This window comes from Pezoporus occidentalis, unplaced genomic scaffold (assembly GCF_034315485.1).
Source record: "Pezoporus occidentalis ecotype Australia unplaced genomic scaffold, CSIRO_AGI_Poc_V1 ctg25, whole genome shotgun sequence".
NCBI classification, from domain to species: Eukaryota; Metazoa; Chordata; class Aves; order Psittaciformes; family Psittacidae; genus Pezoporus; species Pezoporus occidentalis.
The window spans coordinates 4,463,237-4,489,051 of NW_026914394.1; the positions used below are offsets into that span (position 1 = coordinate 4,463,237).

The following is a 25,815-nucleotide window of genomic DNA, read 5'->3' on the forward strand; positions in this document are numbered from 1 at the left end:
TTGATTTGACTCTTGATTTCATTATGGTTCCAGGGAGCCTAGCAATTGGAACATGATTTCCTTGGCTTTTACAGCCTTTGAGACAGTAAAGAGACATGTTGCATGAGCTGTTGATTCATATACTAATTCTAGTACCTTGAGGGTAGAAAGGTTTGTTCGGTGGGTAGCTGGCATTTCCCTGCTGCATGTAGTTCTGAGGCATATTGTAAGGCCACGCTCCTCGGAGGAGAGGAAAATGGGTAGGGGTCCCATGGTCCCAAGGGACAGAAGGAGGGTTCATTTTACCAAACTGTCCTTGGAAACCCTGATCTAGTTTTCAATTGAAAGGGAAAAGCACATTGCAAGTTGAAATAATTAAACAGTAAGTCACAAATACAGTTTACATCTTAAATAACAATTTGTAGGGGACTTATTGAGATTAGTCTGATGTGCTACTCTTGCTCTTGTTAAAACATACATCAGTAAAAATTACCACCTAAATTACTTTGTTATTCACTAGAACAGAATTTATTGGGGAGAAAGACAGAGGATGAATCAGTATTAAAATCAAGACCTACATTTTCACTATTCCTATGTCATTCTCGTGATGAAAAACACAACGGCTGAACAATGTTATTAATATCTGATCCCACAACAATATTCACTATCACTGACATAGCTGCGACACGAAAGCTATTATCCTACTGCAAGAAATCTTGGATGTACACTGGAATTCCACTAATTCTTGTATGCTTAAGAAACTTGGTATCTAGGTCATCAGACCAACTTAAAATGGAGGTTTAGAGAGGAAAATCAAAGCTTTTTAAGTGAGTACATAAATTGTAACTATTGTATTTACAAATCCAGTATTACTGCAGCATTAAGGATGAGAAATCAAGCATCCAAGGAGTCAGGACACACAACAGTTGATGGCAAATGCTATATTCATAGCTCCCAATTTTGTAAGACAATTAGCTATGCCTGCTGATTTAAATACCTCATCAATGTACATTCAAAAATGAATAAAGACATTTAAGTAACTATCCTTCAGTGTATCAGTTCCCCTTCAGACAGACTTCCATTAAATAAAATCGACATGTTTATATAGTAAAACATGGATCATGGCTCTGGAGTGTGCATGAAAAAAAGTTGTCTGTAACTCCTAACAGTCTGGTTTCTGATCAATTGTCTGCTGAAAACAGAGCTCCTCCTTCCAAGTCAGTGAAAGAATGTGAGGAAAGAGTTTCCACAAACCTAAGTGTTCTCAAACATCCCAAGCAAGTAAGAAAGCAAGCTTCAAACAGAGCACACAGCTCATCACTGTTTGTGCCTTCCCAGCCACCCCACCTTAATGGCATCTAAGCCAAACAGGAAACAAAACTGATTTAAATACAAAGAGAAAAAAATACTGTAACTGGGAACTAGGGAAAGCAGTGTGATAAGGCTGGAAATACATGGAAGCTAAGCAATTGAGGGGAGGAAATACTGTGACTGAGAGTACAAGAGCACTGGGAAACCTGTACAGGCACAATGACAGTGGAAGCAAACAGACTGAGAGTGAAAGGAAAAGGGACTGACTGACTACATGATGAGAAATGGGACGTGTTGACGGAGAATGGAGAAGAAACTAGGATCTGGGGAGCCTGTCTGAAAGAAAGCAGCTACCTGGATAACAAGACTTGGATTGGAAGGAGCTGCTTAAGAAAGTCAGAGCAGGAGGTGGACATGGAGGAGGGGGCAGATGAGCCTGGACAGAGGATTAAGATCAGAAATGGAGAGATAGGGACAAAGCCCACTGAAGGCACAAAAAACACTGGGAGCAGTTTTTGCATCGCCTGTTCTCCACAGAGCTCTGAATAGAACAAGAATATCCAACATTTCAACAAATACTTGCAACTTGCTGGTGAATTACACCTCATCCAGCACTCTTGGCTCAGCTGAAAATCTACTGTTGCTGTCAGTTGCCTTACCAGTTCAGAGAAAGGCTGTGCAGGAGGTTCAACATTTCCATCTCATGGTGAGCAACTGCATTAGTACATTGTATGATGGATATAGTTTTTTAAACATAGGAGAAGTTACACACTTGGAATAAACCAAAACACCATTATTATGATTGAAAGATCACAGTTAAAATTTAGGGGTTGCCATGGTTTCTACTGCACAGAAAACTGTATGGGCTTTAATCACAACATACTGCTTTTCTCAGCCTCAAGCACACAGATGTGCTTGGCTTTGGCATGAGGCAAAAGGCTGCTGCCCACTTTGTCGCAGGGAGAATCTATGAAGTATTTTCAGGAAACAACATTGACATTATGGTGGTTAAATGTGGCAGGATAAACTATAGGAGAAAAGAATGCCTAAGATCACGTTATACTGCACTCAGTGCAAGGAGGCAATATTCAACTTGCACTAACATAATTCTGCCAGTCTCTAAGTTTGTAGCTGCAGTCTCAACATGCTCCTAATAAGCTACCTAACACAAACAGAAGCATAGTCACAGAAACATGCTTTAGACTCAAACAATCATTAGACCATTTCTCAGTTGAATGCATGATTTCTCATGTCTTGCACAGCCACTAATGGCAGACAGGACCAGTGCTTAAAAGTTAAGATGATCAAACACACCTAGTTTTTTTTCCTATGAAAACATTAAGACAGTGAAGGTGATGACTTAGTTTCTTAAGCATCTTATTTGTAATATCAAACAAGTTGAAAGAGTTAGCTGTTTCTGTAACACTTAACACTTGTACACAAAGTGCGAGAGGTTTGATACAACAGAGAAGAGTTACCTGAATTCCCCACAGTGCCATTGTTCACCAGTGAGTTTGGAGTCACAGGATTGTGCCAGTGTCCCTCATGAGAAGTGCTGGGGATTCCCATGGGCCTGGCAGCAGGCTGTGCAAAGATGATACTGGGATCATTCAAGCTTACACTGCTCTGGTTATTTGGGGTGCTGCTGCTGCCAGATCTCATAGAAAATGGAACATTTGTAGAATGAGGAGGGTTACCCGGTGCAGAGTGAATAACGGGCCCATGAATAGGCCAAGAAGTGTTGGGAAGCTGAATTTGGTGGTGATGGTGCATCTGAAGTAGTCCCAGGTTATGCAAGGTGGAATACTGACCTGGGGGAGATTGGGGAAAGTTAAACAAAGGCAGCTGGACCTGATGGGGTGGCTGTGCACCCTGCTGTGGTTGCGGAACGTGCTTAGACTGGGATATTGGTTGTGGCTGAGTCTGGTTAATGGAGGCTGGCTGAGAGGAATTCTGTGTAAATTGTTGAGGTTGTGGAGAGTAAGATGACTGATGCGAATCAGACTGGAGGGGAAAAAAAAGTATGTATTTCTGATTAGTTCACTAGCTATTTAATGGTGTTTAATAAGCACTCACTGTATTAGACTATGCATAAAAAAAGGCAAAGCACTCCCCAGCAACACCCCAAATACTGTGCCCGAGCTCCTGCTGGTTTAAGTAAGTACAGTTAGACTGACACTGATTTTCACCATCAGATAATTTGGTCTGTTAATGTGGCACATCCCAGAAACATCATTCTGAGCAAGCATTAGCCCCAAGCTCTTCATTAGACTCCTCACACATCTGTTTTTGGCTTTTAATCACTGTCTTCCCCACCCTACTTATTTACGCCCCAGAATCTCTTAACGCATTACCTTACCTCTGAATAGAGTCGTTCTTATTACTACAGACACTTTTTAAAGTCATTACAAAGTAAGCTCCTAATATTTAATTATTATTTAATCTGTTAAACAAGAAATTGGAACTCCAAACCCCCAGTTTCAGCCTCCATATCCTGATGTTAGGCCATGGCTAAAAGCACAGAAATAGCAGTTACTACTTTGCAGAGCTCTTACAAAGCTTCCCCTTTCACCAGCATCAGAAACAGGCATGAACCTGTTTCATCTCTCTGGTATTGGAACTAAGTAGAGAAGCACTTCAAGAGCTGAGGTGGCTCAGAAAAGAGTTTCCCTCTTTATTGGCCAAAATTTATTACCAGTGTCTGGATTAAGCCAATCTGGTTTTAAGCACTGAAACAAGATCGTGGTGCCATCAAGACAGATGTCTCCAGAGGGAAATTCAAGTGACAGACAGCTACCTAAACCAAAGATGATTACCTGAATCTCACATCTCAACTGCCCCTGGAGTTGCTTGTCTCCCTCCATAAACTACAGACAGCTCAGCTCCAAGTAACTCAGCTGCTGGCAAACATCTTTAGTTAAAGGTCTCTGCAGCTTGTCACTATCCATGACTGCTTGCCTGTCTGTTTAAAGTGGCAGTCACTTATCTTCCATAACCAGAGGTCTGCAGGACTTCCCCATGCCAGCCTTTCAGAGTGTTCCTTACAGCAGCATGCTGTGTGTCTGTCTGGGCAAAAGATGAAGCCCAGAAACAGGGACTGCTCCCTGCTGCTGTTCCAACTGTTCCGGTATGAGGGCCTCCTATGCCTTCCTATCAAACCAGGACAAGAAGGTAAAACCTGGGATTTGAAAGACAATAACTAGTTTAACAGTTTAAATGTTTAAAAAATAGAGCACACGCACTGATTACAGCCTTCCTGCAAACATTAAACCACCACAAGCATGCCATGGACATGCCAGCAGCAGGAGAGATGTTAAGCTCTAGCCTCTTGGTCTGCTTCCACACTCCTGCTTTTCCTTTTCTTTCCCCACTAACATTCCCCTTCCCATTCTCCTCAAATAATCCCAGGACAGCACATATTCACCAAGAAATCCTGGACAAATGACAACCATGCAACACACAAATACAGAGCCTGTGACCTCCATATGACATAAGAATGTGCACATGCAGTAGGTCTGGTGTGCATGATGTGCCTGACTGCACCCGCATGTCCAGCTTCAGTTTCCCAAGCAGAAATAGAAGGCTCCTACAGAGACACTCCTGTGTCATGTGATAACATGGTGGCAGTTCAGCCTTTCACTTAGTTTAGGGCTGTATCAGTCCCTCGTTAACAGAACATCATAGTAAAAATGACTCCATAAAGTCTCTGTTACTGGAGGAAACATTCCAACAAATGCTTGCTTATCAGTAAGGAAATACTCCATGCCTAAAGTAGTAAACTGAACAAAGAGCATTTGTGATCAGCAACTCTGATTACTGTTTGCTTACTTGCCAGCTTCATTAGCAGACAAGTTTCTCAGAATAATATCTTGAAATTAATCAATTTCTGCTGTATCCTGTACTCCAAAACACAATAAATGCCAACAGCTGTACTTGCTCAAATACCCGGGTTAAACATATTTCATCTAATTCTATAGCGACTTGAACAAATTCTAGAGGAAACTACTAATATTTGTGCTTTTGTGTGCTCCGGCAGATTTGTGCCTGTGTGACAGCTGAAATGAAGGTGCAATTCATCTGTGTTCCCTGCATGTTCATGACAGTGCCTTAATACAGTTCTCTTAAACCACAGAGAATCATGAGAGTCACAAACCTAAGCATGCTAACAATGAGCTCTACTTTACCTCCTTTAGTAACCCCAGAATAATGAAGCACAAGACTCCAAAAAGCAACCTAGCTTAAATCTCAAAGATCGTGAAGTTGACCTTTCAGAACTGCAAGTTCTTAGATGAAATCTGACAATTTGTTTCTGTACCGATAGATCACAAATGCTCTCCAAGAGACACAACATCATAGGTATTATACACATTATAAATCAAAGTTTCATTAACTGTCAGAGTGCAATGTTGTCACTATCAAGTCCAGAATCTGTTGAGAAAACCCTGTGCAAACCTGTTCCTAGCATGGCTCAGGATCGCTGGTTTGCTACAGCTTGCTTACTTCAGTACTATAGCTAATTGGAACTTACACATTCTGATGACTGTCTAGTGCGCAGGGGTCGTTCTGCTTGTTGTTGACCCACAGCCACTAGCTGTGAATTTACCATGCTTCGGACCAACTGGGTGCCTAATCAAGGAAAAAAAGTGTTAATAAACCCCACAAGGTTATGGATGACAGAACAATGAACACAGAATTGGAGTCAGCGATCCCTTAACCCTCGCATGAGGCAGAGTAGGTAAATCACTTTAAGGTCTCCTCTAAGTGGAAAGCTTTCCCTCTACTGGCAACAGTTGATATTAATAGGTATAGCAGCTAAACCCAAACTCTGAGTAACACAAATTCTAGCATGAACAAAGGTCACTTTGGTATCAGGCATGACTGCTACTTTAGACAGGTTCACACAGGTTTCCACACTACTGCTGTAAGCAGTGGGATTTTAAATAGCGACAGCAGAAACTCTGGGCAAAGGAAAACCAAAAAAGAATGTAAGTGATATCAGAATACAGAAAAGCAGCAAGTTTGTCTCTGAAGCTCCTTTACGATTGCTTTCTCTACTTTTTCATGGACCTCTTAAGGTTGAATGTGTTTGCAATTAAACTTATCTCTGATTACTACAAGCAACTTGAAATCTAGCTTCCAAATGCATCCGTACGCTCTTGGAAGTTATTGTAAGAGCACTGATTTTTGGTGAAAATATATTTACTTACCTCTCACAGACGATGGAGGGTTAGCTGAACCCAGAACAATTTGAGAAACATTTGGAAGAGGAAATGCACTCAATTATTACTATTATGACTACTCCTAAATGCACCCATTGTGAATGGAAGACAAATAACGTAATACCCTGTAGTACACTACACTTACTGCTGAGTACATTTTTACCACCAATGCAAAGACTGTACTTCAGGAGGCATTACTCCCCTTGAAGAAAAACAACACTTAGACTAAAAACTGTCTGTACAATGACAGAAATAATTAGTTGCAGGGTTCTTTCTTTAAGATAATACCAGTTCTCTGTAGAAACCTAGAGAGAAAGGACCTCAAATTATACTAGCACACATGAACTAACTTACCTGGCACGCTATTATTTCTCTGACGGGTTTGTTTGAATTCAGGACAATCTCTTCTAACATGACCCACATCGCCACAGATGAAACATCTTTTCTCTCTTGTTTCTCTATCCTCTTCTTTCACTTCTTTTTCATCATCTTTCTCATTCTCCTTTTTCTTCAACCTGAATAATAACTTTCATTAGCAGTATCACAAAACCACACACAAAAATCTCTTGTTATACCGATTACATTCAAAGGAAATGGTCACATAACCAACAGCTGTACCAGAACCCACGTATCATAGGAATCCCAGAAAAACACTTTCAGGATCTGGCTCGTTAACAACCTGTTTGCAAAAACTTAACGAATTTAGAAGCTCCTCAGAATAATCCAGACGCTATCTGAGTTATCTGTATTAGTACAGACTGTGTAAGCAGGCTTAATCTGCCAGTTAGTTTAGGAGTAGTTCTATCAATAATCCCATTGAGTCAGAATATACATAAAACAAGTGAGCTGTATCATGTGGATATAACCTCAGCCTGACTGGAGATGGCATATTTCTCTGTAAGAGTGTATCAGCATCCTGAGCCTAGACAGGATGTGAAAGAAAGCACTGAGGCTCTTTCAAACACTCAGTAGTAATACAACAAACAGAAGAACTAGTGATCAGGAGCCAAGACAAGAAGTAAAGGCCTTTTTTCCACATGGTTATCTGCAGGATTGGGAAATATTAATACTATTTTGTGAGCTGTATACACAATTTGAGAGAGATTCTGTGTGGCTGTGCTGCAGCAGCAGCTCATGTGAAGAGCAGATCAACTTCTTTTCCTGAGGTAGATGTAGGGAAAAAGGTGATGCAATTCAATGTGCTTGTGAGCAGTATGTTAAGGGAGCACCTGAAAGAAATAGTCAGGCTGTCACCTTAGGGTTCCAGGCCAGTTTCATGTATCTTGGACTCTACTGACTGAACAAAAAGCTGTAAACAAGGACTTTGTAGCAGGAACAGACCAAGAATCTTATAAAGACTTATGAAGAACCTAAGGAGTAAATGAAAAAGCCTGGAACCTAAATTCTAAAGGTTTTAGGAGGTCATACAACCTATACTGAATGGGTCATTAAAAATCCAAAGACTCAAATATGTGAGGAGTACACATTCTCTGTCAGCTCCTGCTAAACTCTTCTGGAGACATTGATGTGCATGTACTAGGGACTCCTGCAGGAAATCAAGATCCAAAACTCCTAAGTGCAATTAATGTACAAGTGCAAATTCAACATGATCACTCCAGGAAATCAATTTAAATGTATTACAAAATGTGCAGTCCATCTGAATGTTTACACTATATCATTTAGTCATCTAAATTTTAAGCTAAGCTGTAACCACAGACAGATCACGAAGCATAAGTATTAACATATTGCAGACTGTTCATTTTACTGTGTGTGCTTGCACAAAAACTCTTTTCAAGAGATGACCAGAAACAGTCTTCAGAAAGCAAAAACTGGGTAGGAAGCAGAGGATGAGATACAAAGCTTTGATTTTCTCTGCAATTCAGCATATTCTTCACATCCATTGAAATTTCAAATATCCAAATCTCTCCTGATGTAATCTCCAAGACTTTACACTAGCTTTGTGTATTGCTTACCTCCTCCTCTTGGGGCAGTCTTTCATGTAGTGGCCGATCTTTCCACAGACACGACAACATCTGTCATTCGGTGCCAATTCCCCATCTGTCAGCACTTTTGAGTCAAAAAAGTATTCCTATCAAAACACAACCAACAGATACCATATATAAACCATCCACCTAGAAGCCTGAGAAATGAAAGCAAAAAGGACAGCTCTCTTTTCATATTGTTCCCTGAATTTTACTGCTACTTGGATTATACGTAGTCCTTTTTCTCCCCTAGATAACAGCAGCTTTTTCAGAGACGTGGAGCAGTTTGGGCTAAAAAGGGGTATTTAGTCTCAGGGCCAGCAGCTGAATTTGCCTGCTGCCTACCTTCTGCTTCCCCACAGACTCTTCAGATGGCAATTTTTTGCATATGATCTATTTGGTGAGTCACTGCTCGTACATCCTCCAAAGCAGCCTGTGTCCCCTGCCAAGTGACATGATTGTATCCCCCTAGACAGAACAAAGCTTGGGTGGGAAACAGAGCAGCATGCTGACCTGTACCACCCCCTTCCCGTGGAATTTGCTAAGGACGGCTGCAGTTCTGATGTGTGTCAGCACAAAGGCCACACTTTACAGCTTCTAAGTAGCATAAATGTTGTGAAAGGACTATCTTGCCTGAAAGACTGAAACAGAGGTACAAACAGAAGCATCCCAACCCCAGCTCAGGAACAAAGTCCTACTGTAGACAGGTAATTTACTGAACCTTTTTGCTAGTTTCCTCTCTGTACCACTACAGGGCATTGGCTTAAAAAGAAGATAGAGCACTCCTTCTTTGTTGGGCACTTTGGAGAAATAAAATGCTATGTAATACTACTACTAAAATTCCTTCCTTCACATAAGAGACAGCTCATCTGCATCCCAAGGCTGCTTTGTGTCTTGCTTTTATCCTTATGGAAAACGTTCAGTGAAAATCTGAGGTGAGGCAGAACACGAATGACCACATACACAAACACACAGTATATGCTTTCCAGAAGCACTATAGCCTTGTCTTGAACATGTATGCAAACAATTAAATAAACTACTTAGCAAAAACATTTATTACATATGCTCACATATTTGTCAGTTACAGATAACTACATCCACACTGTAATTCACTATTATTTGTATCACAGTAGTACTCAAAAGCCCCAGTATAAAAACCAGTCTTATTTTTATTAGGCACAGCACAGAACACAATCACTGCAGCAAAGAACATTTAATACACACTCAGAAAAGAACATTGCTAAAGTAAGCAAACGGAAATGATGAGATAGGGAAGGATGAGGGGAAATAAAACTTCCAAGACTTTCAAAATCTCTTGGAAATACAAACCCTGGAAAGCCAGTGGGAGAACAGACCTCTAAACTGTCTTAGAATCACCTAAGTAGATAGCAAAAGTATTAATTTCGGATGATTTATCTGCTCATACAAAAACAGTTCTCTATTACGCATCGATGACTGGATCCTGTAGCACAAGAGGAGCACCTTCTCTAATGTGATGTAGCATGAACACACTCCTGACCCTGACTCACTATGCAAGTTTTGAAGGTGAAATGATTAAAGGAAAAAGAAAAAGAGTTGTTCATCGTCCTTTTCCTTCCTTAAGCAGCAATCCTTTACTTTCCCCGCCAACTGGAAAAATAAGTAAAATGTAAATAACATTTAAGTTAAATGTCCTTGTGAGTCTGTTTTCCTTAGCCACATGAATATCCAGTAAAGTTCCTGAAGCTGTTTCTGGGTTTTGCAGCCAATTTAGCACTTTTCTACAGCACTTGATGTCACACAATGAAAAGATTTATACAAATCTGTCAAAAATACCCATCACCCATCTAACTACTCCTGTGAATTTAGCAATCCATACGCCCAATACTAAGCTGTACATTTTATGCAGATGATGTGTAATTACATATATTATGCATACCAAATTGACAAACACATAGAAGAGATTTGCTTTGGGTGCGTAATTCAGTGGATGAAGTAAAAAAACATACTAAAACCTATGACAACTTACAGCTTCTCTTCCAACAGTTGGGTAGAATGGGGTGCCAAATAGTTTTCTCCCATTGATAAATGCCTTCATTATGAAATTGGTCACTGTTGAAGAAAGAAAGTTATTTGTAACAACAGGAAAGGCACAACACATTAGAAATTCATCATCAGTAGACATTAATAGCTTACTTTTCCTGGAGACTCCAGCACCGAGATTATGATTCAAGTCAAAAGGATCTGTGTAAAGAAGGGGAAAAAAAAAAAAATAATCAGAGTTGCAAAAAATACAATAAAAACTCTTTGTTGCAGTGTAACACAGAGAATTCCACTTTAAATGCCCTTACAGAGTAGATCATAGCAAAGCAATGCTGAGTGTTTTAAAAATGTGACTAGCCATAATAAAGTAAGAGCAATTTCCTGACATAGAGTAAAAGTTACGAGTCTAATCTCTTATCATGAACTGCAGGAATTGCAAACAATGCTTTTTTTAAACACTGGTAGTAGTTTCCTCACATAAGGATCCTAGAATCATAGAACTGTTAGTGTTGGAAAGGACCTTAAAGACCATCTAGTTCCAACCCCCCTGCCATGGGCAGGGACACCTCGCACTAACCCATCTCGCCCAAGAGTCCATCCACCCTGTGCAACAAAGGAGAATAGGGCCCGAAGCAACAGTGTTCGTCACTCCCTCATGAATAGAATACAAAATCAGCAGGTGAATACCTTCAATAGCAATACATTTGGATGTCCACTGTTTCTCAAATGTAGTTAACAGCTTCTTCTGCCGGATGCTGATCACATATTCCTTGAAGTCAAATTCTTCAGTGTAGAATCGCAGCAACCCTAACCAAAGTTCTCCAAGAGATTCGGTGTTCTTTCCAAGAGCAGGCAGACGCTTCTTCTACAGGCAATTGAAAACACAATTTATCCAGCTACAGCTACTGAAGTCTTCTCCTCCTGAACTACTGAGTTTGTCTACCGTGAAGTTTTATCTTGGTTAAAATAAGGTTATATCAATGCAGTCAACACTACCTCAATCCTGGACTGTTTATTAAGAGTAAAAAGTATTTCTTCTGGTTTATGTTATTTACAAGTGATTTAAAAGAAATCAAGAAAAAGCAGACACTGATTTCAGCAAAACAGGACTCATTTAGGAAATTGTAATGCTATGGATATTCAAGTTTAATTCTTTTATACATTACACTGTTAGAAATGCATTACTTTCCCAGAGAAACAAGCTTTGAGTGACTTTTCTGGAATTAAGACTATTACCAGTTCTTCCATGTCATCAAAGAAAAAGGCATTCCATCCATCCACCATTCTTTGTGGAATCTGTTTTCCATCAAATATCTGCCAAAATAGAGAAGAACACAGTTATCACTCTAATTCAAAGTCACCATAATGCTGCTAAGTAGTAATATGAAAATATACATCTTTTAACAATTACTTCTTATAAAGGCAGAGTTTCCCATTGGTAAAAAGCTTAAATGTCTTTTTGCATTATTGCTATAATGCTCTCAAATTATTGGATATTTTATTTTTCCTTATTTTTTGCAAATCAGAAAACATGACTGAAATTACTTCATCAAGATTCCAACATCCTTCTTGCCCACAAAATCTCTAGGGAGACTTTATATGACTCCTATTACATTCTGACTTTAGCAAAGCCAAGGGGAAATTCCACTGTTATTTAAATGCACTCTCAGGGTAACAATAAAATAACAACCCCCCATCCACCACTTAAGTATCAGCAATAAAGTCTGAGTCTTCACTGCAGGGCTTAAGCCAATTTTCCTCTTGCATGAAGGCAACAACAAAGTCAGAAAGGGCTTATTTTAAGAAGTGCTTGGGAGTTCCTGAGAGTATCCAGGAAGAAGCAGATAGCTGACTAATTATATTCTCCCCACCCATGCAGTGGAGGTACAGAATGTTATTTTCTTAATAAAGTTTCCTGGCACATGTGAAATAGTATCTTTAAAGCTGCACCAATGCATTATTCCCCCCCACACCCCATCAAATCATAAAATAAACCTTTTCTCTTACAGATAAGGTGTTGAGCAATAAATAATGCTTCTGACAATAAACAGTGGAAGAGCTGGACTCGCATTTAAGAGCATCTGGTGCAGCCTCATAATTACAATTCCCTCTCTCCACACCACCTGCCAATTTTTTTCTATCCTGTTCAGCATATAAATACCATCGTAAGACCAAAATCCCAGAGTAAATGTAACAGCAGAACCCAGGTCCAACAGATTCTCCATTCTGTTGTAATTTTCTTGCTTAAGTTTTACCCAGTCAAACCAAGTGGGAGTTAGGAACATGCTAATGCAGAAGGGCCCCATATTTCATTCATCCCCCTGATCCTAAAAGCCCAGACCTCTCACATTTAGCTTGAGAAAATAGCACATCTATTTTCATAGCCTCTTTTTTCTGAAAACCTACCTCCTGGAGAACTGGAATAACTGGTGGATTTCTCTGCTGTAGAAAGTACAGAACCATGAGAATATAGGCATATGAAGACAGACTGCCACGGGATGCATCACCAATATCGCAGCGCTGGAGAAATACATTGTAAAATACACTGTAAAAATGCTGAATTTACAGTTTATTACTCAAGACTAACAACTATGTCAGAGAGCAGCCAGAAACACCACCAGCAACAGAAAACACATTCATCTCCTCACTAAAAATTGGTTTATGAAGACTGAAAAATAAATATCCCTTGAGTCAAGTGCCATCTGGCACATCCACAGCATAATTTGACTAACAGAAAGCCAGGAAAGCTTCTCATAGCTGAAGTTTGTTTCTAGTTTCTTTTGTGCCAAATTGAAGACAACAAATCAAACCCCCCAAAACAGAAACCCCAACAAACCTCCACGCCTGACGTCGTTTCAGTATTGTAAAATCTTATCCTCCTAAACTCATGCCTCATGTTACTAGAGCTGTTTCTACGATTCCTTATTGGTTTGGTTCTCCCCTTTTAAAAAATAATGAATTAATAAGCAAGTATTTCCATGTTGTACCAGCAGCTTAGGCAATATGTGGCATTTTGCTAGCATACACACACATACCTGATTGAACCATGGTCCAGCCTGTACAAACACCAGTGAATTACCTTACTATGCTTGAAAATCATATTACAGTATGACCTTTCCATAGCACCTGCTAGGTTCTAAGCTACCCTTTGCTTCAAGCATGCGTCATAACAAACAACACATTTTTAACCTTCTAGGTCTGGAAAAAGGAGAGATTCACAAATTACTTTCACATCAGCAGCAGCAGTAACAGCTGTTTGTGTTTTTTCTGCCAATGCAAGCAAAGGAGGAAGCATTTTGCTTTAGCACAGAGTATCTGTATAGTTAGGAAGTCACCTCGGTACACATACATCAAGACTGTATGTGCCACAACTTGGAAACCTCGTCTTTACAGTAAGATTTTTAGCATTTATACAGAAATATGCAACACTACCAAGAAAAAGTATTCTCAACACAAGGCATTTCTCATCTGGACACAGAAAAGACATGGCGATATTCTGCATTACTGTGACCACACCAAGAAAAATATCATTTGTAGTCTTGGTGACAGTATAATGAACATGTCCATGTCGTTCTGGAACAAAGTTATCTCATTCCTCTTGATATATTTTATTACATTAACATCTGGTAGCATGATGCAGTCTCTGTAACCCATTTTTTATTTGCCCCTGTTCCACTAAGCTTTCTTTGGATGTGTTTGGGGAGTGCAGCTTGAATAAAAAGAAACACCATGTTTGAATTATCAAAGACTCTGTAATAGCGTAACATTGTTTGGTATTGGGTATTTCCAAACTCTTAAAGTCAAATGTATGTCCTAGACAAATCAAGTAGAGATTCAGGCATTCATTTATCAACTCATACCTTCTCCTGACTTGCTCGGTAAGTAAAACAAGGCAAGTATGCCAGAAGAAAGTTGCAATAATCTCTGGGCTGATCCTAGATATGGAAATTTGGGATGCCCATGCACAACCACGTACTCCTACATCTCACAGTTACCATTTTCCCCAGTTTTGTTTGATTTTGGTGATAGATTTTTTTTTTTTGCATTGAAGCTGGTTTGATTTTTTAAAAATTAAAGTTTTCCTCTCATCAGCTTCCTTTTAAGACAGAAATCAACAGACAGAGAGGATACCAGGACTAAAGAAGCGTATTCTGACACACACAATCAGATGGAGCACAGCAAACTTAGGAAAGTGCACTTCATGTTAGTAATATTCTGACATATCCTTTCCAGTTGGTATTAGCAAAAGGCTAACTCAGTGGCTGTGAAGAAAACGCTGTATTATACAAGTACCTTCTTTTTGTATTACCTTTGCAAAAACTTTCATTGTATAGCCCAGATATTGCACTCTAGGATCAATAGCTGCGTATGTAGCCAGCATTCTTGTGTTATGCTGTGCCTGGGGATACAAGAAAGGAAATCAAACAGGAGTTTCAATGTCATTTATGGTTAATTACAGCCCAGTCTGCACTTCAAGCACAGGAGCTGCATAATGCAACTGGGGGCAAAAAAAAAATAATCACAACAGTATTCCTTAAAATTCATTCAACTTCTCCTACACAAATATACCTGAATGGTATGATTGCTGCAGTCTTAATGCAGGAGCAACAATAAGAACCTCGGAAAACGCCAGCAAAGAAGTCTGTAAGATGACTCACACTGGAACAAGTTCCACGAATTGTTTCTTCACAGGTGAATGTGAGCCCATTATATAAGAAATCATGCAAATCCATTGTGTTACATGAAGGCTGGGATGAGATGCACTGATATTCACAAGGGCAGAAAGGCCACAATGAATATGGCACTAACAGCTTCTAAAAAGCATTCACAAAAATGCTTTGTGTGGTGCTGCTCTGCATCAGCTTACAGAGCTACTTGGGTTGGGCTGAGGGTATAGGCCGCTCAATTTAACCCATGCAGGGGAAGAAAACAAACACACAGCATTTTAATTCTGGCTTCGAAACCATTCCCTCAAATTATTATTTGAACAAATTACAGTGAATTAAAAAGCTTTCTTTGAACACAAAACTAAACACATACAGGTGCTTACCAGTGTATTATATAAACTGATGTCTCCTTCTAAGCCACTTCGTCTGTGTTCAAATTTTACTATAGGCACTTTGGCTGTTGTTATAGGCAAGATGTTCCTCAAACCTGGGGAAGCAACACTTTAGTACATAAAACATTTCCATTAACTACAAATATAGTAAATGTAAATACAAAACAAGTAACACTTTAACACACTTACCTGGATGCTTCTTAAGAACTTTTGCCAAACCTTCTATTATCTCTTTGCAATTTAATTTCTACAAAAAACAAATATAACAGCTTCAGATGGTGAACGTGGATCTTATCCCAACAAGGACATTTACTATAAAACATACATTTCATAGAGGAAAAGGCTATGCACAAAAAACAGTAAACAATAAGCCAGCACGGGGTAAACTGTTGACTCGTATTCTCTATGTGGACATCTACAGTATGTAGATGTACAGTATGTGTGTCTGTAGGGCATTAAAAGTAAAATATGCTGTATCTTGTCCAATTGTGCAGAGTGCAACAAGAAAATGTGCCACTACCAAATCCAACCTCTTCTGTGTTCAGAAATCTTAACTGAATTAAAAAATCCTTTAAGAATTCTTGGATTTAAAATAGTACATTTTATCAATTTCAGAACTCTTACCTCTGCATTTTCATGGCCTTCCAACGTCATGCAGATATCGAGATCACTGTCCCGAAACCCAAATCCATTCTTTGAAGAGCCAAACAAGCAAAGTCTGGCTTTGTCTGATCAAAAGAGTAGACCAAAAAAAGACAGATTCTCTTACAGTTGAATAGTTCAGCGCTTACTGTAGAATACTGCTTAAATGTGCAGGTGCCCATAAAAAATGAGTTAGAGAACTCACAGTGTCACTTCTAACACTTCACCTCTGATAACGGAGGAAGAGCAATACTTGAAACATTATTCATAGAAAGTAAGGCAGGATAAAGCCCATATAATTCTTATGAGTGAGGTAAGCTACAGAGTTATTATAACCATTAGATGGCATCTCCAAATGTGGTGCAAAGTTTAGTAACTGCATTTTCCTGTTTTAAATAAATCAAAATAATGTGTAAACCTAGTCACCAGTACAGCCTTACCCACAGATAAGACAGAGTTATTCTCAAGGTACTCCAAGCAGTATTTCTGGTTCCACTCACACTTTATCTAGGTTGCATATTTTACTAGATAAATTTGGTCAACCAATAAGTTTCTGTAACTACAACACACTGTTCAAGAAGATATAAGAAGTAATATTAATATACTTTATGGAACATTCTTTCACAGTTATTTACATTGTTGTTTGAAACACAGTATTATAATGTATTTTCCTTCCTGTAAAGTGAAATTATGTAACTGAGAGGAAACTTAACTGAAAAGAATACATTTATCTGTTCAGTTGAAAGCAATGCTAGGAAAATATATTTAACACCTATTCACAGCTTTTTCCTCATCTTTAACAGAATTGGAAATCTTAAGCTTTTCAAGGTTCTGTAACAGGTCTCGATCCTCAGCTGCTGTCAGTAAATGGAAGGCACAGCGGGTGGATGGAAGCCCTGCTCGCAGTTCCTTGATCACAGGCCAGCTACAGCAGAAGGGATGGCATGCTGTGCAAAGCAATGGACTGGACAGAATTCAGGAGACCTGGATTTGGTACCTGGCTCTAGCACTCCTTTACAACACATACAAAAAATTCACTTTGCCTTGAACTCCATCATTATAGGAAGATACTTTTTTCTATTTTTGAATGGAAACGTGAAGATAAAAAGGTTACTAAGATTTCTAAGATCATAGAACCACAGAAATGTTTGGGTTGGAAGAGACGTTAAAGCTCATCCAGCTCCAACCCTCCTGCCATACGCAGGGACACCTTCCACTAAACCAGGTTGCTCCAAGCCCCACCCAACCTGGTCTTGAACAGTGCCAGGGATGGGGCAGCCACAGCTTCTCTGGGCACCCTGGGCCAGTGCCTCACCACACTCATAGTGAAGAAAAGACAATGCTGGCAACAAGAATACTTGCCCCACAACCCAGATAACACTAAGGCCAACTGGCCAGGGGCTATTCAAACTTTTTTTTTTTTGCCCCAACTACAATAATCCTGTATCTGCATTATTACTCTGGCAGCTCTTACTCCATTCTAGGGGCACTTCTATGGAATAGCATTGAGGAATGTTCAGTTCAGGAGTCTGCAAATCAGCTTTGCATATAGAGGAAAACAGATGCCACTGCTTTAAGCAAGGAAAATGAGCAATAAGGAGACAAATTACATCTTCATGCTCTGAACAACATGAATAAAGAAAGCATTATCAAGCATCACTACTTATGTTACATACCATTATACTCTTTTCGAATAAATCTTTCCAGACTTGCCAGAATTTGTTCTCTGTTTTGTTGCTCAGACAAAGGAGGGGATAATTCATCTAAGTAAAAACAAGTTAAAACACAGCCAGATGTGACATTCAGCTACCTCAAAAACCTTTTTCAGCTAATGAAAAGTCTTGGTTACCTTTCTCTTTCTTTTCTGTTATAGTTACTTTCCCTGAATATGTGTTGGGCTTTTTTTTGTATCACTAAAGTTGTTAGGATTTTATTTCAGACATTTGATTTCTTCTGTAATTATTCAAACACTGAGAGGCTTAGTGGGCACCTGGTGTCCAGCCAAGGTGAACCCACCACAGCACCCAAAATGGGCTTTGTTCCAGAAGAAGCCATAAAAATTGACACACACAAAACTTAGTTTTGCCCAGATCTTAACTCCTGGGAACACAAAAAACCTTTTACAAACTCAGTGAAAAAATCCTGTGTTGTATTAGTTTCTCAAATCTGTTATAAGAATTTGATATCACAACCACAGATTATATGGAACTAAAAATATTGATCAGTTTGTAGCCTAAAGTACCTGGCAGAGCTCCTTCACACTGAACATCTGGAAAAAGGAATTTAACCCATCTGCTCCCATTTTTTCCAGATTACAAAACACAGTTCACAGTGGAGTACAAACACTTTTCCAACTTACCAAAACATCTTTTACAGACTATATCAAGTATTTCCCGAAATCTGTCTGTCATTGGTGGTAGTGGTTTTAGATCTATTTTCTTGAAATCCTCTGGGCAGTCATTTTTGGAATGTCCATCCCGTTTGCAGATGCTGCATACTATAGTTGGTGGCTTGGGGGTAGAGGAATGGAGGGAGAAAAGAAAAAAGGTGCACAAACACAATTTTACTTCTAATAGTTCAAGAGCCCTAACATTGCCATGTAAGTCATGCAACCAAGAACAGTTAACATACGAACAGCAATAGAGTCCCCACCTCTCAACAGGCTGCATTTAGCTCTTACAGTGCATAGGAGCGTCTGTAAATTCTACAAGAAAGTAGGAGAGGAAGGGAAAAGAAAGAAAAAAAAAACACGAAAGAACCAAAACCAAAACCCAGGATTATTTTCTCTGTGTGTGGAAATCAGAAAGCTTTGCATAAGGCAGGTGTAATAAACCACCTAGTCCAAATGGTACGCAGGTTTGGTACTTTCCAGTCCTGCGTAATAGGTACTCTGAAAAGGCCAGATCTATCATTCATAACAGAGACTGCAACCATCACTGGGAAAATCCTGTCACCCATCCACCCTTATTTTTAGTCACTTAAAAATAATGGCTCACTGGTACATGACCAACACTGCTTAAATACACAGCTTACCTTTCCTGAAGTAAAAATAAACTTATCAAACACATAATGCATTTCTTCTGTAGAGAGCCTGCCTTCATCTTTGAGATCATGAGCTTCCACCACTGCTTTGCAGTTGGGCGAGGTAGCTGGTGTGCCAGTGCACTTATTCTTCTGCGAAGACTCTGTTACCAAACTCTGCCTACTTTCAGCATCAGAAAACTCATTACTAGAATTTGTGTCATGATGTTCGCTGCAGTTACTGTGGTGGCTTAGCTCACCTTCACTTACACAAACTGACGTTTCTAAATCATCCCTCTCTTTAAGTGATTTTTGCTTTAATTCACAGCTTTCGTTAGAAGCAAGGGATAATGCTTCTTCTTTGTCTTCATCGTAACTAGAGTCCAATGTCGAAAGTAGTGAAGAGTCCATGTTCTTGGAAGTACATCTTTTGGCTACAGCTTCTACCACTTCATTGCATTCAAGTTCATTCTCTGGTATGTTACATCCACTTCCCATATTTTGCTTATCTACAACTTTTTCCCCTTGTGGAAGGCAACAGTTGGCTATAGGCTCTTCAGCTTTTGGGGATTTCTTATTATTCATTTTCCCTTTTTCTTTTTTCTTGGTATCTGGCTTGGATTTAATCTCATCTTTACTTTGTGGACATGCAAAATATTTATATGCTGTCCTAAATCGCTCCAGGATGTACTCAAATACCATCTGGCTATTTAGACTTCGTGCAACATTCCTCTTTAGTGCAAAAGGATCTAGGAAGAAAAGGAACAACTTCATTAGTGATTTTTAATTTCTACATTTCACTAAAGCAGCTGAAATACCTAAGTTATGATAGAGCAGTTAAAAAGAGATTCTTCTAATACAATCCAGATTTGTATTTGGATATGCTTAGAGAACATAGGGCCCACAAGGTTTTTTGGACTTCTTCCATACAAAACACAACACATGTGTGGCTCTGAATGGCTGGCTATCATAAACCATTCTGAAGTGTTATTTAAAAAGAAAACCACAGGTATATTGTACCATTATATTACGGTCAATCTCTAAACTAGGAATGAAAATAAACATACAAAGGCAAAATAAATGTAGGCCTGCCTGAACTTTTTCCCCTCACTGAAGGATTTCCATTTCCCTTAAGAAATTAATATCTCTGAGAGTAAGATGAAGGTTATAAGGATTATATGAACCAATCTCACCAGGTTTCATTCTTAGTCCTTCCTAGCGATTTCTAGATCAAACATGTTTTCCAAGTAAAAAGAGCACTTGCATAGTTGCTATAAGTTTGCCTGGGAAGATAGTATCAAACTGAGATTCTGTTACTTCATCATTTCAGTTACAAACTTAAAGTCAAAAGCAAAAATGAAAAACAAACCCTCATAAAACAAACAAAAGAAACACAAAGACCAACAATAGCAGGTATCAGAACCAGAATGCAATCTGTTGTTCGAAATTATTTCCTGTTTCTTCCTCAATAATTTGCCCTTTCATCTTACAGGTTTTAGTTTTCCACATGGAGAATAAACACTATTCTAGTTTTAGAATTCTCTAGCTAAAAGTGATTGGAAGAAAAGAATTAGGAGAGGAAATAAAAGCCACAGGAGTGATCTCAAGACCCACTACTCAATATGTGCCTCAACAATTCGTTCCTTGTTCTTCTGCTTCTTACTTTTCCTTCTTGCTCTTCCTGTACCTTACTGAGTCATCCTTTAGTAGTAACTCTACGATTCTCTTTGACCTATTTCTCCTTGTCCTCTCCATCACCTCATCTGTGTTACAGGAAAGCTTTTCCATCGACATCTCTGAATGAGATCAAAAGTCATTACGCTTCCATGAAAAATCACCTTAAATGGTTTCTCAACCTTCCTCAAATACCCAATTTCTCTATTCCTAAGGCCAATGCTTTGCTCTGTGACTTTCCCTGTTAAGTAGTGTTTACACATTTTCTGAGCTGAAGAACAGAAATAAAGATGTCTTCCAGTTATAAGGAACTAACAGACAAAGTAATTGTCTTTGTTTCTCTCCCCAACATACGTAACTCAGGGTATGTATTATCACCAAATTCACCCTGAAAAAAGCACTTCCCTTAGAGCAGGATACTCAGGCCCTGAAGCACAGCCCATGACATGACACTGCATTTCATGGCAGTATGGAAATACTACCATCAGGGAAACAAGCAAGGGAGGGTGTTGGTGGGGCAGGGGGAGTGGAGTGTTGTGTGTGTGTTACTTTGAAGGGTTTGCTCCGGTTCACTCTGATCAGAGTTGACCTCTCTGCTCGGTCAGAGGAAATGAACGAAGAGCTGCTAACACTCAAAATACACAGCGGCTTTTGGAAACGCAGCTAACGGCGCTGAAAATTCATAGTATAAGAATTATTAAAAAGCAATAAAAATTAGCTTACAGAAAGAATGAAAGAGAGACAAGAACAAAAAGATAAAAACCAGTGAGACAAATTTACACTTAGTTCAAGGATGAGAGTTTCAAGAAAATTTGTCTTCAGACTAAGTAACTGACAACATAGATATCTAAAAAATAAATCACTTCATCTTCCAACTACTTATTTACTTTATTATCCAGACTTCTTGTGACAGACCTGTAAGTATTACGCAGCTAGAGATAATAATGCAGGATGACTACACGGCTAGAAACACAGGGTATTATCCTACCTTCAATGGCTATTCGCCTCTTAGGCCAGTTTTTATTCTCTCTGGTTAAGAGCTCCTGTACCCGTATGCTGATGACATATTCCTCCAAAGCAAATTCCAGTGTGTAAAACTTCAACAGTTCTAACCACAGCTGCCCCAGTGAAACTTGGTGAGGGGTTTTGAAAGCTAAGACAGACTGAAACACATGGAGAAAAACGCTCAACTGCAATAAGAAATGAAAATTCCCACTTTTCTTTCCCTGTTTCCACCCAATATTAATATTTAAAGATAAGACATAGGGATGTAAGATAAAATACAGGGATGTAAGATAGAATATGGTTCTCAGTGAAATAAAGCCACTTCTTACATTGCCTTGTTTCTCCTTTGCATTACTCTGGTTGTCCACTTCTGAGTTTGTTGCCTTCTTGCCACCACCCTTTTGTTGGTCAACTTTAGTTTTACTTTCTGCTCCAACTGAGTTTTTAGCTGCACCATTTGTTGGTGGTTTGTACTCCCACCGTACAAACTCCTCTTCTTCTACACCCTTCAGCTGGTGGTCATCTGGTCTCTTTGAGTCAAAGCCTTCAATCTATCAACAAGAACATGGCTCTGAAACAAGACTGTTTCTAATACGTACAACCAAAAGTTTTCAGCAAAGGTTACACTGACAATTGTGACATTTACCCCCCTTAAAAGTAACTGATGTCAGATAAATAAATTCAGAGAATTAAACAAGAAAATATTTGCCTTTTCTCCAAAATACAGCATGACACAATTGCACAGGCTATTGCAGCTGCCTTTTCAGAATCATCAGGCATCAGCTGTGTGAGTTGTGTAAGTACCAGTGGGGTTTGTTTACTAATTTCTTAGGCAATTGAATGATGCACACTTCATGACCTTGCAGAACACAGGAACAATGTCAACAATTTAACAATAAGGTTACCATATTACCAAATCACTCACCCAGTTGCCCAAATAGGATGGTAAAATACGTGGTTTCCTTTGTTGAAGAAAAAATATCACCATTAAGGCAAAGGAGTACGAGGGAATCCCACCTTCAGCCTGACAGTCAATGTGACAGAGCTGTAAGAGAATATATCATTACTTTCCTGATGCAACATCAGCATTTTAATGTAAAATCGTTCATAAAAGGACAAATATTAAAGAAATGAGACAGATACTACAGTGATACAGAAAATCTTTTATCTCAGAAACTGCAGTTGTCGTGCCATGCCATGTACAGACAAAATGCAAATTATAGTAACTTTATAGTAATTCATACAGTGCCTTAAGTTATACTACATATGTTATTCTCTCCATTTTCTGACTGTGGGACACATTTATCTTCCTATCCATAAATTCATTCAACAATCACATATTTGTGTTACTGTGTGATACCTCACGTATGGAGATGGCAATTCTATGTGTCTGGATGTAACCTGGCATTGATCTCTGCTATAGGAACTATATAACAGAGATGTACTAAACGTATTAGACATGGAGCAGTTCTTTGCAGTTTCTACTGCTGCTACTTACATGTTGTAAAATAAGCATTTTTGTAAAAACACCTTGTTAAATCAAGCAAATTCAATCTCATTCTGGCCTGTTAAGGTAAGAGCTGAATTAATGACATGAATTTCTCTTCTACAAACATATTCATGGTGTATTATACATTACATTGTATGCAGTACTTAAAAAGCAGAAAGTAAACACGTATAATTATCCTTAATATTTATAAACTTACTCTAGCCCAGTAGCGGAAAGCCAAAACCAAGGGAATAAGGACAGGCTCCAGTTTTCCAAGTGCAGCCAGCAGGTCAGTCGTAAGGCAAGCCACATCATTCCTAGCACTTACTTTACATGTCAAACCACTGTAATTACAAATGTAAACCAGAAAAAGAGTTACTGCCTTGTCTATCCAGATGATGCCTGCAGCAGGAGGGAGGTGGGGCATCACATCTACCATAATAAAAACAAGCATCAGTGTCTCCCTTGTGTAAGAGCCTGAACTTCTTAAACAAAAGCTACAAAATATAATCACATTTTCTTTACTGTTAACTCATCAGTTGGATCTAGAACTTAAAGTTCCTTACACCTAAAAATATAAAACAACATTAAGAATTTGCTCTCAGTTCTGCCATTACTATATTGTGCAATCTTACACAACGTAAACTCCATGTGTATCTTCAGCATACCAAATAAATAAATAAATAAATAAATAAATAAATACTCCAGACCTGCTGCATATTAAATTTGGGAAGTCCAAAAAACAGCATCTCTAAAAACTTTTGGTTTACTTCTCAGATTAATTATTTCTATTCTCTTAGACAAAGCATTTGCATGATTTACAAGCACAGGAAAAGGTATGGCTACTCTTGTTCCATTTACTTCCTCTGAATTTCAGTCACATACCTCTAGCCAGTCAAAGCAACATGGACATCATACAGCAATCATGTTTCATTTTGGAGGTTGCTACTACTAAGGAATTTACTGAGACTGTCAGATGATGTGTCCTTTCTGGCAATGTGTATCTTACAAAACGTTTTTAAAGCCTTGGATTAAGCCGCTGGCAGAAACTTAAAGTATTAATTGAAAACCATTCCACTTTTCCCCTATTTAACTAAAAGTAGAACTGGTATTTTCAGACTCCTACAACTAATGAGCTCTCTGAAGCACAAAAACAAAGCTAAGCTTTCTTCCTAGACTGTATTTTCAATTATGAGCAATTCCCCTTTAACAGGAATGTTAGCTAAATGTGACAGTAATACTTCTTGTCAGGAGTGCAGGGAAGCAGCTGCTGTGAACAAGAATAGTAGAAACTGGCATCTCATTAAAAATCCTTTTCAATGACATGTACCTTTTCACATCTTTGCAAAAGACAACAGGAACTTTGGCATGGAAATCTGACTCCACGTCTGAGTAGACAGCTAAGCAAGGAGAAAAAAAAACATCCTGTATTAAAGTCTTTTATAGTTTTCCCAATTGGGTCTTTGAAACTCTTACACTTACACCAAGCTTTTACAGAACAACGCAAATTAAGTGCTGTGCAGTTAACCAGGAAGCAATATTCTCTGGATACTTTTGATTCACACCACCAGTATCACACAGCCAGCAGGGAAAGAAAAAAAGAGAAATCCTTGTCAGGAAATTGGGCTGGCATCTCTTCTAGAACCTTTGCACCTTTACAACATTTGAAAGCCACAAGGTTGAATGACTGATGATACCATCAGAATAGTTTGAGAGCCACTTAAGGAGCCAACCTATCCAAATTTCCTGAAGGATCAAAAATGCTATGCTATTTGTGACACTTGGTTCAAGATATGCAGATTACAGGGTTAGATGACTTCCTGAGACAACAAGGAGGCTATAAGTTTCAGAAGTCTTGTAATAGTTCCCAATGATGTTCATATGCAAGTGGAAAGCGGCTTTTGGGTTTACTGCTCAGAATTTCTCCTACAAAGCTAAATACTTTTGACCTGGCATCTAACACTATTACCATAAATTCTGGCAGCCTGAACTGGACTACCTGGGCTGCCATTCTCCTGCTGCAGGTTCTCATCTCTCACTTACAGAAGCATTGGTATTCATAAAAATCACATTCAGAACAACAGCTCAGATACAAAAATTGATCAGTTTTCAACCAAAGTAAGTTTACAGAAAAATTAAGCATAAAAACTGAACAGCAGTTGGAATGTTAATTAAATAGAAATGAGATGTAACTATATCTCACCGCTGCTCTTCAAGATTTCAAGCACCTGTATCAGAACATCCGGTTGACTCATCTAAAACAAGAAAATTAGAGCAGGTTGCATTATTCAGACTAACCCATTTGATTTTACACTGTGCTTAACACTACCTGGATTGCACAACTAGGAGTGCTATGTCTTTTCTCAAAATGAAATCATGTGTCAGCATTAATGAAAAGGTTAACTGCATCAG

At 38.9% G+C, this 25,815-nt stretch overlaps 2 protein-coding genes across 4 annotated transcripts in view; one reads left to right on the forward strand and one right to left on the reverse strand.

The window, feature by feature from the left end:
- Window positions 1-25,815, forward strand: part of PRPF38A (pre-mRNA processing factor 38A) — a 149,305-nt gene that overhangs the window by 6,933 nt on the left and 116,557 nt on the right. The gene's annotated exons all lie outside the window — the stretch shown is intronic.
- The window catches only part of TUT4 (terminal uridylyl transferase 4), a 48,241-nt gene that overhangs the window by 1,353 nt on the left and 21,073 nt on the right, over window positions 1-25,815 (reverse strand). For 2 of the 3 annotated variants that reach the window (XM_062623182.1, XM_062623183.1), the window contains exons 7-29: window positions 25,607-25,658; window positions 24,734-24,803; window positions 23,621-23,747; window positions 22,840-22,959; window positions 22,244-22,465; window positions 21,898-22,072; window positions 19,248-19,984; window positions 18,574-18,724; window positions 17,891-17,977; window positions 16,197-16,300; window positions 15,762-15,819; window positions 15,564-15,667; window positions 14,823-14,912; window positions 12,920-13,033; window positions 11,750-11,827; window positions 11,201-11,378; window positions 10,667-10,714; window positions 10,500-10,582; window positions 8,483-8,598; window positions 6,864-7,024; window positions 5,819-5,916; window positions 2,769-3,294; window positions 136-309 (exon numbers count right to left, since the gene is read on the reverse strand). In XM_062623182.1, coding sequence (XP_062479166.1) covers window positions 136-309; window positions 2,769-3,294; window positions 5,819-5,916; window positions 6,864-7,024; window positions 8,483-8,598; window positions 10,500-10,582; window positions 10,667-10,714; window positions 11,201-11,378; window positions 11,750-11,827; window positions 12,920-13,033; window positions 14,823-14,912; window positions 15,564-15,667; window positions 15,762-15,819; window positions 16,197-16,300; window positions 17,891-17,977; window positions 18,574-18,724; window positions 19,248-19,984; window positions 21,898-22,072; window positions 22,244-22,465; window positions 22,840-22,959; window positions 23,621-23,747; window positions 24,734-24,803; window positions 25,607-25,658 — 3,673 coding nt within the window. The remainder of the gene's footprint in view (window positions 1-135; window positions 310-2,768; window positions 3,295-5,818; window positions 5,917-6,863; window positions 7,025-8,482; window positions 8,599-10,499; window positions 10,583-10,666; window positions 10,715-11,200; window positions 11,379-11,749; window positions 11,828-12,919; window positions 13,034-14,822; window positions 14,913-15,563; window positions 15,668-15,761; window positions 15,820-16,196; window positions 16,301-17,890; window positions 17,978-18,573; window positions 18,725-19,247; window positions 19,985-21,897; window positions 22,073-22,243; window positions 22,466-22,839; window positions 22,960-23,620; window positions 23,748-24,733; window positions 24,804-25,606; window positions 25,659-25,815) is intronic. The other variant, XM_062623184.1, reaches the window with a different exon arrangement.